General features: G+C 39.4%; 1 protein-coding gene across 7 annotated transcripts in view; it reads left to right on the forward strand.

The window, feature by feature from the left end:
• The window catches only part of KIF1B (kinesin family member 1B), an 83,317-nt gene that overhangs the window by 48,188 nt on the left and 20,342 nt on the right, over window positions 1-14,787 (forward strand). For 5 of the 7 annotated variants that reach the window (XM_085242338.1, XM_085242342.1, XM_085242343.1 and 2 more), the window contains 9 exons: window positions 3,665-3,758; window positions 4,467-4,615; window positions 5,195-5,373; window positions 5,880-6,017; window positions 6,746-6,994; window positions 12,215-12,333; window positions 13,860-13,945; window positions 14,089-14,218; window positions 14,582-14,744. In XM_085242338.1, coding sequence (XP_085098464.1) covers window positions 3,665-3,758; window positions 4,467-4,615; window positions 5,195-5,373; window positions 5,880-6,017; window positions 6,746-6,994; window positions 12,215-12,333; window positions 13,860-13,945; window positions 14,089-14,218; window positions 14,582-14,744 — 1,307 coding nt within the window. The remainder of the gene's footprint in view (window positions 1-3,664; window positions 3,759-4,466; window positions 4,616-5,194; window positions 5,374-5,879; window positions 6,018-6,745; window positions 6,995-12,214; window positions 12,334-13,859; window positions 13,946-14,088; window positions 14,219-14,581; window positions 14,745-14,787) is intronic. The other 2 variants (XM_085242344.1, XM_085242345.1) reach the window with 1 other exon arrangement.

Below are 14,787 nucleotides of genomic sequence, written 5' to 3' on the forward strand. Positions count from 1 at the left end.
AGTTTTAGAAGGATACTATGCAAGTGAAACTTGGGGGAAAAAAAAATCCTTTAAAATAGTTAGTCACTTTTAGAATTGAGTATTAATGAAAGTGAAGTGCCTCGTCTTAAAAGGGAAGCAGTGTGAGAACTCATGGATCTCCTTGTAGCAGTCAGAGATACGCACACTTCTCACTTTTATTTGCCCAGTAGTGCAGAATGAACACTAATGCAGCTGCTTGCGTAGAATACTGTGTGAAAAGGCATTCAGGTTAACAGAAATGTTGCATCCATGATGGGAGTGCTGTTGTAGTAAGTTTGATTGCCATTGCTAAGTGCTGATGTGCTGTCTGCTTTGACAGCTGGCTAATATCCACCTGTGCCATAGTGATCATTTCTTAAATATCCTTATGGCTCACTAGGAACACGTGGATTAGGGATTGGGTGGGGAAACGCATGCCACTAATGCTCCTCTGATTGACTTTAACATCCTTTCTCACGCCATGTGGATGCAGGGATCTGTCGAATTAGAGGATGCTATTTTTATCAGTGCGTTCAGCACGGTATCAATATTTCTCTCACTGTTTGTCCTTTATCCCTTATATGTTAAAAGTTTGTCCTTTATATGTTGAGATTTGACGTTGACACTATCCTTTGAAACTCTTGAGAAGCTGCCAAATAAGAATTCTATGCTGTGTGCCCATTTGTACTGTAAAGAAAGCAGTGAACTGCCTTTGAATTAAATGGGATTTTTGGATCTGTCCATTGTTTTAAGAGAAAAGCAATTTTTGGATTGTCTTAAGAGCAAGGATCTGCCTCGTGAAAGCAGAACTGGTTTGTATTGTAACAAGTGCTCTTTCAATAAACTATGAAATACTCTTGTAAGTGTCAGACTTGTCTCAGTAAAATGGAAATGAAACTTGCAGGCTTGGCCTGATTTTATGTCTTGTCTTGGGGTTGGTTTTATTCTAGCTCAGTTAAATTTAAGGTTTCCCTTATTATTCCTCAGTCTGATTCTTGTAAACCCATCCACCTTGAAGTTTCTGCTGTAAACTTGTGAGAAAAGAGCTTACGAAGATTTGCATCTACTGCTGCAGTTTGTATAAATAAAGAACAATGGCAGTGCAAGCAGTTACAAGTCATGCAGCTCTTCAGTGCAGTCCCACTGCAGCATTTTATATGCTGTTTGTCCAAATCCTGGAAGAAAATGCGGAGCTGGCTATTTGAAATAGGCTTTTTTGTGTACCTCAGTTATGGGAGGGATTTGAATACAACCCAGTACCTCTGCAGACACCACTTGGGTTCGGAGCACTCCAGCTGATAACAAGGTTCTGATTTAAAAGCTGGTCTGGTCTGATTCTTACAGCTTTGGCCTAGTCTGAGTGCAGGGGATTTTCTGTTGGTACTGACAATAATGTGTGTATAACCACTAAGCAGATCTGGAAAACCTGCTCTGGAGAGCTGTGTCTCAGCAGAGCAAACCAGCCCTTTTTACAGCCTAGTCAGTGCACCTTCTGTAAGCAAACCAACCTGAAATTCACCCTCCTTCTATTGCTCAGGGCCAGTTACTTTAAGTACTGCCATTGTATCAAGTGCCAGGAGGCAGCCAGAGTGCTGTTTTTCTGCTTAGATAAGTGGCACCCATTTCTTACTTATGTTGTGGGACAATAAACTTCAGTTCTTCTGCTTAGTTCTAAAAGTAATGGGTATTTTGTTAGTGTGGAGATGTTAAAAAATAAAATAAAATAAAATTTCAAATATTTATGTGTTTAAATGTACAAATGATGCATTTACTTGATTCAGAAGTCTGAAAGTACAGTAAAGATGAGAAGCAAGCCTGGTTTTGAGTGAATTAATGCAGCAGGTTTGTTTTCTCATTCTGAAAGGAGCGTTTCACAATGGAACCCCTTTTATCTTACTTGAAATGTGGCATTATCTACATGGATGGGGGGGAGGGGGGGGGTGAAGACCAAAGAGGATGCTTTCGTGTTAACGAATTTTTGTGAATACTGTGGGTATTTCAGAGCTATAGATACATCTGAAGCAAGTTCATTAAGTGTGGAGTAGCTTTATGGTGAACTGTTGAGAATTCCAGAAGTAATGTCAAAATAAGGACTTCTGTCCATTCAGTGTGTGCTTCTCTTGCTGCTGGGCCACAACTTGTGTGCGTGCACACAGCAGATATGGGTGCAGAAGGAGGAGCACGAAAGTAGGGTGTCATACAGAGGCTGCTTGTCTTTAATAGTTTGGTTTCCTCTTCTTGAAGCCATGGGGTGTGTAGGATCTTCACTAATTAAAGTTTGACACTTTCAGCATGTTCTAAGAGCGCAGCTACCATTTATTAATGGCACCTCCAGGAAATATCACTTACAATAATGCCTTTAAGATCCATCTTCTTTCAGAATACTCCCTAAAGGTTTTTGACTGATACTTTGTCACCATGTGATCGCACCAAATTTAACAGTATTGAATATTTTTCTTGCTGTGGGAGAACAAAGTAATGGAACTATTCAAGTGGGAGACTCCAGCAGAATGGGAGGACAGTGCAAAGCTTTTCCTCTGTAGCTGTCAGTCTTTAAAACTGCATCACTGCAAGCAGTACATTGGGAAGAGTTTTAGGACTTTGGACTGTGGAAGAGAGGAGATGGGAATAAGAGATGAGTGATTGCAAGAATTCTCCTTAATAACTCTGTAATGCTCCTACTGAATTGTTGGATATTTGTCCCCTTATCCTTGTAGAAAAACCTTAAGGAGTGGATTTACCTTGTAACACATGCCAAAGGATTAACTTGAAAACTATGAGGCAGGCTCTGGGGTCAGGAGGATGGTGACTATCTATTCTAAATATCTTAAAAGAACTGTGAAAAATAGGAATTGGTGTGAAAAAAAATACAGAGCGGTGGGAAGCACTTGCTTTACCAGCAAAGACAAAAATGGTTGTAGTAGCATTTATTTCATGGCATGAAGATGTTGAACAGGAAACCTCTCTGCCCGTATGACTTAGCCCCAAACACACACATGCCTATGGAACTGGGGTATAGAGTTCTGTAAGCCTTGTCCTTCCCTTTGGAAGAACTTCCTGGGTCTGTCTATTGGATAAAGGCATGGAATGCATTTAGAGTTAACACACTTCTGCCTTAACAAGCTCAGCCTTTTTTTGAAGTAATATTTCATCTTCTGCTGTATTAAATACAGCACTTACACCTCTGGAAGGGAAGTATAATTGAAAACAAAATGCCATTTTTCTAGAATTTGAAATAAATTTAATTATATCAAAAGACAGAACAATGGTGCTGATAATCTTTCTGTTTGAGAATATGAAGCTGAATAATCCTCTTATTTATTTCCATTCTCTTCTTTGTCTGTCTCTCATGTTCCTGCAAGCATGCTCCTGAAAATCCTTCACCAAAAAAAACTAATCCTGAACATTTTCTTCTTACAGCTGTTTTGAGCACGGATATCTGATGGTTTAAAAAGAACAGCAACAGTGTCTTGGTTGTGTTGGCCTCTGCCTACTGTCTCTCTATTTTCCAAGGGCAGATTATACTAAAACAATAGTTGTTAGCCTGTGACAGAGATGTCTTTATGTATCTGTTCTTTGTCTGTCATTCCATCTGATGTTTGTGTCTCTTGGCTGTTCTTGCTTTCGTCTGTCCTCCTACACAGTATCTCCTCTCTCCCCACAGGACTATGAGAGTAAGCTGCAGGCCTTGCAGAAGCAGGTGGAGACACGATCCTTGGCAGCTGAAACAACAGAGGAGGAGGAAGAGGAGGAGGAAGGTGAGTTTGGAGCTGAAAACAATTTGGGCACAATCAAGCTTAAACGAACAGTTGCTATAACATCTCCTGCAAAAGATAAAATGTAAATATTCTCAATATGTAATTATCACAGTATAAAAATGGAAAGTATGTATTCATAGAGTGACCCACATAAATAGTTGATCCATATCCTCAAAATCAATCGATGTATAAACTAGCTTAGTTTAATTATAAGCTTTGATTTGGCGATTTTGAATTTGAAGGAATCTGTCTCTTGGTACTAGTGGAGTTAGAGTATCTTAAATATACCTGTATCTTTTGTTTCCTTCTTCTGATTTTTGAATTTACTTTTTTTTCCTTCTTCATAGGAATTCTTATGTACTGTAATGTCCCTAAATAATTTCTTGACAATAGACAGAGCTGTATTAGTTCTGTAATACTTGTTTTCATTCCTGTGTTTTAGCTCTTAATGATTGCTAACTGATTTAAAATAATAGAAATAGGATGTTTTTGTTTTCTGTCCCATATCCTCTTACTTGATATTTTAACTCCGGTGCCAGTAGTGAGAAAAATGGAATCTAGCTTTTCCTTGCTGAATAGTCAAAGTGCAGATTTCTGTTTTATGTTTTTGTTTCCCAGAAAAGCTATTGAGAATTTGATGGCACAGCCAGCAGTAGTGTTTGGTATTGCATGTGATGGCTTAGTGTTCTCTTTCTTTACTCTTGCTAGTGACCTGGACACGACACGAGTATGAGCTCGCTCAGTGGGCTTTCAGGAAATGGAAGTTCCATCAGTTCACTTCATTGAGGGATCAGCTCTGGGGAAATGCTGTATATCTGAAAGAAGCCAATGCGATCAGCGTAGAATTAAAGAAAAAGGTAGAAGCATGCAAAGTATCCTTTTGAATTTTCTGATTCATTGCTGTTGACTGTGTAGTCCTCCTTTAAATGCTGAGACTCTTACTGTCTTTAAACTTACATGTTTTTAAATTACTGGTTTGGGCTTTAAAGGGTTCAGACAATCACAGACCTCACTGATACAGACTTCTGGTTGAATGAGTATCTTATGCAGATTTGATGGATATTCTGCTCTTCGTTTCCCTTACGCGGTTCCTGTCCATATCATAAACACATGTGCATGCAGATTTCCCCTGGGGCCTCGGTTTTCCTTTTCAGTTAAAACTTCATGTGGTCAATTATTTCCCTAAGAGAAAGTGAATGCTGCAGGGTATGCTAAATCTGTAGTTTTCCAGACCTCTGCTAGCTTTGTAAGAGTAAGCTATGTGTATTCAGCTGAAAAATGTTTTAAAACAAACAAACAAACAAATCACACGAATTAACAAAACTGAGTCTACTCACAGAAGCAGAATTCAAACTTCCATCGTACATTGCGTTGGGTTATGCCTGTCCCCTTTGTGATACTGATATCTGATTTCTCTGAACTTATTTTCCATTCAGGTACAGTTTCAGTTTGTCCTGCTGACTGACACCCTCTACTCACCACTGCCACCAGAGCTTTTGCCCCCTGAGATGGAGAAGACCCAGGACAACAGGCCGTTTCCCCGGACAGTGGTAGCTGTGGAAGTCCAGGATCTGAAGAATGGAGCAACGCATTACTGGTCCTTAGAAAAACTCAAGTATGCAAATGTTTCTGGAGAACAAACTTCTTTATGTCCAAAGAGCTTCACTGAAAAATTTCGTCCTTTGCTGTTCATTCTCTGTTTTATTTGGCTTTCTGTGTCATCCCAAATGCCAGCTTTGCAGACAGTACAGTGTGTTATAAATGCCAGCTTTCTGTGAAAACTGCCTTAAATTACCAAGCAACATAGTATGATACAAAAAAAAAAAGCAAAAAATATTCAAAACTCGATGTCAAAGAAGCATAGTTAGAAGTTTGAATTGAATCCAGCATATATGTACTCTTCAGAAAAAAACTTGTTTCTTGGTTTGTGGGTGCAGCCTGCAAATATTTTCCCAAATCCCTTCCGTGTCATGAGTTTCATACAGAAATCAGTGCTACACACTCCTCTGTTTTATGTTTTTCTTTCCCTATTTGTAATTTGGTATAGGTGAATTTTTGTTATTGTTTTTTTTTCTTCCCCCTCTCTGTATTAACTTTTGAATCCTTCTTTCTTCTGTGCAGGCAGCGGTTGGACCTGATGCGTGAGATGTATGACCGAGCTGGGGAAATGGCATCCAGCACACAGGATGAGAGTGAAAGCACAATGACAGGCAGTGACCCCTTTTATGATCGGTTTCACTGGTTCAAGCTGGTTGGAAGGTATGTGATGATAACCTCAGCTTCTGGTACAGCTCTCCTCAGTGCGTGGATGGGATTAACTCTGAATGTGGTTGTAAGCTGTAGAGCTGCTTAGTGTCTGTTTTGTGTGCTGTCTTACAGGGATTTTTGACAGTCTGAAACTATCGTGAAGAGCAGAAACTGTTCTTTTTACAGTTGCCAGTCCTGGTATAATGTTGTAGACTCTGATTTAACTGAACGCCAAGTAAGCTCTAACCTTATTTTTTTTTATAAAGTTGCCTAGCTAAGTGCTTTCTAAAGTCATTGGAGGAGTGCACAGAGAATATGAAGAACACTGGAACGGATGGGAAAAGTGGTCCAGCGCCTTACTTACGCATGTGGTTCAAATAATTTAAGTTCTTCTGAAACAAGGATTACCTAATGGCTGCATCTTGACGATATTTCTATTTACAAAAGTCATGCATGTTGGAAATAAGAATTGTTCTGTTAAATGGATGTGCTGTCAGTATCTGTATGTTCACCCATCTTCGTATTCATTTCCTGTTTATTCAAACTCGGTCCAAGGATGCTCTTTTTCCTGGCTCTGTTAGCAATTCCATTCCTTATGTTTCATTCCATTTGAGATGGTTTGAAGCCTTTGCTTGTTGTTCACCTGGGTTCTGTGCTGATGGCAACAGGCGATTGTTAAATGAAGCATTCTTCTTTCCCCCCTCACTGTGTTAATCAGTATTCCATTAACTGATATCTAGCTCCCCCATTTTCCATGGCTGCGTGAATGAGCGTCTTGCTGATCGCACGCCCTCCCCCACTTTCTCCACGGCTGACTCTGACATCACTGAACTGGCTGATGAGCAGCAGGATGAGATGGAGGACTTTGATGATGAGGCCTTTGTGGATGATACTGGCTCCGACGCTGGAACAGAGGAGGGATCAGACCTCTTCAATGATGGGCACGACCCGTTTTACGACCGATCCCCTTGGTTCATTTTAGTGGGAAGGTTGGTGAGGTTACTGTGAGAATGGCCAAAAGGGACCAGCTCTTGCTGTAGGTTGCAGTGTCTATGCCTTGTGTTGCATAGAATATCTGTGCAAGCAGCCAAAATAGCCATCTGCATAAATTGGAACTATAGAAGAATGAATATGGTTTAACACCTAAGTTTTAAATTCTACTGTTGGAGGCCATGAAGGCCAAAGTAATAATTGAGAAAACAGTATTTAGGTGTGACAGTGAATATATTTCTAGTTACAGACAAGTGTCACAGCATAGAATGAATGTGGTTTTGCTTCTGTATGGTGTTTAAGCCTTATTTATAGCAGTGCTCTATTTAGCCATTGCAAGATGATGAAGGTGATATTGTACTGTCTGATTTTCTCATATAGAAGAGAATATCAAAATATGGTGGGAACACTTTAAATCTAGTTCATTACATTTATTTTTGGAAAAATCGTCTAGCATCTTCTGTGTGGGAAGAGAAAATGGCATTTGGAGAAGAGAGAGTGGCTCTTTCTGGATGAGGAAGAGTATTCTTTGAGATTGATTTTCAGTTTGTGTGACTCAGACTGTGTCGTGTAGCAAAAGGTTATCATCGTTATAAATCACTGGCTGCTGTGTTTATCGGTGTGTTTCCCATATGCTATGCTTGAATTTCCACAACAAGCTGGCCTAATGTATTTTAGACATCTTATTTGTTCGGTTTTACCAATCCAGATGTGATTAAGGTGTTATCAGACCTCAATCTGTGCTGTGGACCAGAAGTACAGCAAGTTACATTAAAAAAACCTCCTACTTCCTATTATTACTCCACAGATAGTCTTGATCAAATGAGTAGCAACATATAAGTCATGGCAAGAAACTGAAAGATTGTATGTAGTGACTTTTCTCCCCTTTGTTCTGGTACCACTCACCCAACTACATTTTTTCTTATTGGTCCCTATGTGAGCCAGTCTGCTTGCAAAGCAGAAGGCAGGTGGTCAACACAGCTGTTGTATGAAATATGAGGGGGTGAAGCTGCGTGGCAGGTGGAAAGGAGGAACAAAAGAGGAGGAACCGGAGCTTTTCTGTGATTGTAAGAAGGGAAGATGATCCTGGTTAGTAAAGTGGGATCTTTTATACGGTTTCTTCACATGCAGGAAACTCAGCTGCATTATTTGTAAAAATGAGGGTCTGTTTGTTCTTCTGAAAAGAACAACAAAAGAAGCTTTTAGATTAGTTCAGCTGTATTGTGTAACCTCGTTCTTTGTCTGTAGTGCATCTATTAACCAATTGCAATTAAAACTTGAAACTCTCTTGATCTTATTGTCAAAACAAAAATTATGGTTCTAGAGGTGCAAGTAACTACAGCAGTCGTCTTTGATCTCTGTGAATTTGCACCCTTATGTGCAATGTCTGATAATGTCTTAAATAAAACTTAATGTTCAGGTTAATGTGATCCACAGGAGTCGTTTTGGGCAAGCCCAAGGCTTGGTAGTGGCTGTCAGCTGGTTAAAGCACACGTGCACTGTTTGCAAAGGCGAGGCTGCTTTCTGTGACAGTGCTGGCATCCTGGGCGCCTTCTCTTGTGCTTGTTCTTTCAGCACAGGGCTGTCAGTGCTTGGGAAAAAGTTGGACTATTCATCTTTATTTCACAGACTTCAGGAAACACAAGCTGAGCAAAGCAGCGTACAGTGAGAGCAGTTGTGCTTCCTGGCAGTTACACAGCTTGCTTCCCATTTCCATGAGTTAAGAAGAATACTGAGCTCTGCCTGCAGACATTCATAAGAAGCTGCAGCAGTTAAGGGAACTGTCCTGAACCATGTAAGCTGCGTGTAATAAAGGGCTTTGCTTGCGTTGTTGATTGTGTTGAGGAGTGAAACTTTGTAGTATTTTTGATCGGAGATTTTTTTCCCATTTGTTGGTTAGATTCCTTGTGTTTTCCTGGTGTGCTGATTCTGTCAGCAGAAAGTTATTTAACCCCAATCAGCAGAAACAGCTTTGATTTCTCATTGTATTACAGCATAAGGATTCTACTTTTGGACAGTGTATCTTAGAGTGTCAGAGAATGTGTCCATCTAGGTAGCTGTTATCTTGAGCACATGATAGCGTTCAGTTTATAACAAAACCAACATTCTTGTGTGCTTTTGATTAACCGTATACTGTTTTACATGCTGTGTAACATGGGACAAAGGAAGAAAATTTTAAATTTTCTTTGTATCAGCAATAGTGACTTCAGGTCATGAAGGAGAGGATAAGGAGAGATTGATCATGTAGTTGTCCAACTCCTTGGCCATCGTGGTATTTTTTTTTTCTTTCGTCTGCTCTGTGATGGCTTTCTATTTTTACTGTAATTAAGGAAGAAAGAAAAGGGGGTAAAAAAGAGCTGGTCCCTTTAGCCATCTCTTGATGGCATGTTGAGATGTTTTTAAGGTTGATTCCTTTAAGTTGTGTGACATACCAAACATTTGCTGTTTTTAAGGGAGGTGGGAGAGGATGATGGGACACTTTAAATCTTGACCTGTCCATTTAAAAATATCCGTTGTCATTCTGAGTTCTGTTGGTTTTGTTTGATTTCCAGTTTGTGTTTGTTAAATTTCATTTCTAGTTCTTGTTGTGAGTATGCTATTTTACCTCACCAATTTTTCTGCTAATCCAACTCCCCCCTTTCAGTCTGCTGGGCTGAGGTGCAGGGGGGGACACATTATGGGTTGTCTGGGGAGTGGGAGTCCCCCCAGGTGTGGGGAAGAGGAGAAGGATAACCTTAATATTTCATCCACTCCAACCTGATGCTGACTTAGGATGAAGCAGAAGGAATGGCACCCAAGGGAGCATTGCAGCATAGAATTGCTCTTTCCTCTGCACAGCACACGTATGGTGGCTCTCCATTCTACAGAAGATAGCATCGACTTCATCAAAGAGGAAGCTGAAGACTTTTTGCATTATGTGCTTTCCTTTCTCTAAGTTAAAATGGTTGAAGTGAGCTGGGTAGCTGGATGGAAAGGCATTAAGGGCGATGAGAAATACTTCTTTCTTTGGCTTTCTGCTGAGGTGGCAAAAGTGCAGTTGTTAGTAAAGCTGAATGCTTTGGCAGCTGTACATTGAATAGCAGCTTCAGAACTTGAGTCTTATGTTCAAAAATATATTTTTCATGCAGTTAAAATTTTTACTTTCTAGTAGTTTGGCTTTGGAGTGGGAAGGCTTCTGTACTGAGTGCTGCTATTGGTTATGAAACCGTTGCTTGTGTACGTACTGGTACAGTATTCCTTTACGTAGGGAAAAATATCTGCTCTTCCTCCTTTCAAATGTGGTTTTCAAAGTCTTTTTCCTGATGAGCCCAGAAACTGCCTTCCTGACAGCCATCCCTCATCTGGTCTGAGTGAACAATTCTGCTCTGTTAGTGTGGGGCTGTTCTTTTTGCATGGTGGGATGCTGCTTTTTCAAATGAGCACTGCCTGAAGTTTCAAAGCTGAAAACAAAAACGCTTCCTTAGGGGGCAAAAAATAATCCAATTTTGTTACTTGGAAATTTAATATCTCCTCCTTCCCCTGCTTTATCAGTGTTTACCTCACTTGGGAGCAGACTGAAAAGGAGTTAGATCCTAATCGTAGTCAAATGTTAAGTTGCAGTTTTTGTCATTGTATCACTTTAATTTGTTTTGGTTTGTTACTTTTAGAGCTTTATTAATCATCCTCTTTTCTGTTGTGTTTTGTCACCATTTCATTTTCAGTAGTGTTATTTTGATCTCTTTGGTTCACAGCTGACACATCTATTGCCTTGTCATTCCATGATGATTCATTCTGACAGCAGGCATGGGAACCCATGGAGGAGCACTTACCTTTCCTAGCTTTGGTTCTTAGCTATGTGTCACGAGCAACTGAATTGGGATGAATTTGGAACCAATGCAGTGATGGCACCACGCAGAGGCAGTGAACATTCTGAGCTCTCTGTCCTGCTTTGTCATGCAGGACTTTCCCAGTGAATGTTAAACTAGCAAATTTATAAACCTGAGAAATTAATTATGCTTATTAAAGATTAATAAAAAGGACTGCAAGCAGCAAATCCAGCTAAACAAATCACTGAAGTTTCAGTATAACTTAATTTGCACGAGTTCATAATAATTCCCTACATAATTAGTTAGCCACTTTTAATTTAGCGACTGGTAAAATTATTGGTTAAACTTCTATCCATCTCAGCCATCTGAACTCTGAAGCTGCCCACTTAGATCACTTTTCCTCTTTTTTTCCCCTTGTTGGGAACCATCTCTTACCTGCCTTGCTGGGCTTCTCCACATTTCAAGTTTTGCTCGAGCTGATTGCTCTGAAGGGTGGTATTAATAATTTCTGCAATTCACTGCAGGAACTTAAAGTGACTTGATAATGTTAGTCTAATTTATAATTAAAATATATAAATAAAACATAATAACTGTACAAAATAAACCCTTCTTGTAGTTATATATGATTTTGCATGTTACTGTATAGCAGGATTGGCCTGTGCTGGCCCCAAATGCTGTTATTCGTACCATAAACTGTGATTTCTAAATGGTTGCTATAGAGTAAGTTGTGTTTTTTAAGGACAGAAATGTAGTACTTGAAGGATATTTATCAGTCTTCCGCTATCCATGCACTCACTGAGCCTTCCAGGAAACCTGGCAGATGAGTTTTCATTTACTGGGGAATTTCTGATTCCTCTGCATACAATGTTATCTAATGTATGTAGAAAACATTCAGTCAAATTTCAGTTTAAAGGAGTGTTTTTAGCTGCTCGCTAAAATATTTGAGGCTGTGTGCACACAGAATATAAATTCCCTTTTGATTTATTTAAAAACTATGCTTGTAGGGTGGAAAAATTAAAAAAAAAAAAAAAAAATCTTTATATGTAGTAGTTCCTTAGTAGACTTCAACCATCTTGTTAACAGCTCTGTTTACAACTGTAGCACATCTAAAATTATCTTTAAAAAGCCATCACCTTACATGTTCTCCTTCATATGTTTTGTAACTCACTAATATAAGCCCTCTGTCTCAGGTTTACTGTGTTCTAGAGTGTTCTGTGGCTTTGCTTAGCCTTGACTCTGCCGAGGAGCCCTGTGTGAGCAATGTGGATACAAGACCACAGTACAGGTCTAACAGATGGAACAAAGTAAACTGTCTGAAGATTTGAATGTCCCATTAGCCAAGCAAATGCTGCAGTCTGGTTTTGCAGACGATGGCCTAATGCTGTTTGTGTTTTCTTTCCTTCTTATTACCAGAGCATTTGTATACCTGAGCAATCTGCTGTACCCCGTGCCTCTGATTCACCGAGTAGCTGTTGTTAGTGAGAAGGGAGAAGTACGAGGATTTCTGCGAGTAGCAGTGCAAGCTATAGCAGGTGAGGCACTCAGTGAGCTTTACTTTGCAGCTCTTTGGTGCACTGTGTATGGCTGCAGCTTTAAAAAAAAAAACAGTCCAACATTCTCTCTTAAACCTAAATCATTGTAGTGTTTCGAAGAACACTTTCTCTTTGTTATTAAGTTGCTATTGAAACTTTTTCATCAGTGTAATCATGTGGACCAAGTGTGGATAAACCTTGAAATAATGATACTGACCAGAGGCTTTGAACATGGTAATGGAATGCAACGCTGCTTTTTAAGTCAGCACAAAATAAAGTAAAGGTTCTTTTTTCTGACACCCAGTGTAAACAGCACACAAGGGTACATGCAAGTCTGATAATTGTGGTGACTCGCAAAAAATAAAATGTATTCTGTTTGTTCCTCTTAAACCACCCTTCTGAGTAATGTGTAGAAGTGTACTCCATCATTCTCTGGCTGAATAGCATGTAAAGAAGCTCCTAGTATTCAGCCTAATATAAACAAAATTCAGTAGCAGTTTTCCACTTCATTGCCTCACTAAAATATGCAGAGAAAGTAGGTAACATGCTGGAGCAGGGTAGATATGGAGTTGTTAACGAATGTGAACTGCCATTGTATGCATGCCAGAGCCTTCTAGTCACCTGCTAACAGTGGTTTTTTACCATGAAATCATCCAGTTGAGTTTTACTCTGGTAGTTATCCGTGTTTCATCAATGCTGGTAAGACCACAGATGCTTCCCATCATTTGTCTTTTTTAGCAGTGGCTACATGCCAACATTTCTTTATTTAGGTATGGTAACCTTGGAAGTTTCTCTCTCCATGGGAATGTGATGAAATCTCAGACCTTGAAGATGCATGAGAATCACTCTAGCAGGGGCTAAAACAGCAACTGAAATAAAATCTACATTAATGTGTACAATAGACTTATTTCTAGTTTAGTTTGGTCTCCATGGCATTGTCGTCCAAATAAATGGATGATATAAAGGAATACACTGTGACTGTTAGAAGTTGAAACGTGAGCATGTCTTGAAAAAGCGCTGTGGCTTTATTTGGTCTCTAGGTGAAGTTTCAAAGCACATTCTGAATCTTGAATTTCTCCTGTAAGAATGCATTTACTGTAGCTGGCATTTAACCAGGCCTCCTTGTTGGTACTCTCCATAAGGAGGGGGATGTGAAAGGGACAGACCGTATGGACAAGAACCATCTTTCAAACTTGTGTTATGTGTTTGTGGAGCTTTGCTAGTGTGATTGCTTTACTTATGACTAGATAATTTTAGATGGCAGTTTATATCAATGTAGGTATACCCCCCATGAGGGTCATTGTATTATGTTAAGGTCAACTGTAATAACTAGATATAAACAAGTAATAAGAATGAGTATTAAGGTCATTTTGCATTCAGAAGCCTCTGTGAAGTTTAGGTATTTTCACAGTTAAACCTGGTGGCCTGTCTTGATCTCCCACACTGAAGAGTTCTGTTATCAGTTGACTGCTTTTCTCTGCTCTTCCCCCATTATGTTTTTTTCCTTTCTTCTTGATGTTTTTTAGCTGATGAAGAAGCCCCTGATTATGGATCTGGTATTCGGCAGTCAGGCACAGCTAAAATTTCATTTGATAATGAATATTTTGATAAGGTAAGTGTTAAAATTTTAATTAAGTGTCTTTGAGCACAATAGCTTGTGCTTCTAAGAGAAATATTAATTCAAACAGGAAGAAGGACGTGGGAAAACAGGAAGCTGCAGGCATCTGTTAAATGCAAATTCACTTAATTTTTCAGAGTGATTTTTCTGCTGTCGCGATGACTCGGTCTGGACTTTCATTGGAAGAATTAAGAATTGTGGAAGGGCAGGGACAGAATTCAGAGGTTATCACTCCTCCAGAGGAGATAAACAGAATGAATGAGCTAGGTAAGCAAGAAATATGAAGCATTGTTTTTTGAGAACCCAAGGAGAATTTTGGGTAATTTCAGTCAGTGATAAAAAAAAGGATTTGGGATGTCCTTAAAAAGCATGATTAATTGGGAGAAGTTATTACTAATGCATTGCATATGGCAGATGCCAAGTTCTTTGTTTGAAGAACTATGCAGAACGACTGTTTCTGTGTACTTTGGGCTTTTTGTTATCATAAAAAGCAATTTGAATGTGTGTTGGGAATACATTGCTGCCCGAAGGAATATTTTTAAGGAGAAAAAAAAAAAACAAACCAGCAATCAAAACACAAAAAATCACCCAAACAAAGGTTTAACACTGTGGGCTGTTCGTTTCTTTCAGACCTGAAGTCATCCACTCTGCTGGATGGAAAAATGACTATGGAAGGGTTCACTGAAGAAATTGGTAATCACTTGAAGCTGGGAAGTGTGTTTACCTTCCGTGTGACAGTGCTGCAGGCCAGCGGCATCCTTCCTGAATATGCAGACATTTTCTGCCAGTTCAAGTAAGAATTTACTCTTATTTGCATTAGACAATGGATGGTTTAA

The sequence above is a fragment of the Meleagris gallopavo genome, chromosome 23 (assembly GCF_905368555.1).
Source record: "Meleagris gallopavo chromosome 23, MGAL_WU_HG_1.1, whole genome shotgun sequence".
Taxonomy (NCBI): domain Eukaryota; kingdom Metazoa; phylum Chordata; class Aves; order Galliformes; family Phasianidae; genus Meleagris; species Meleagris gallopavo.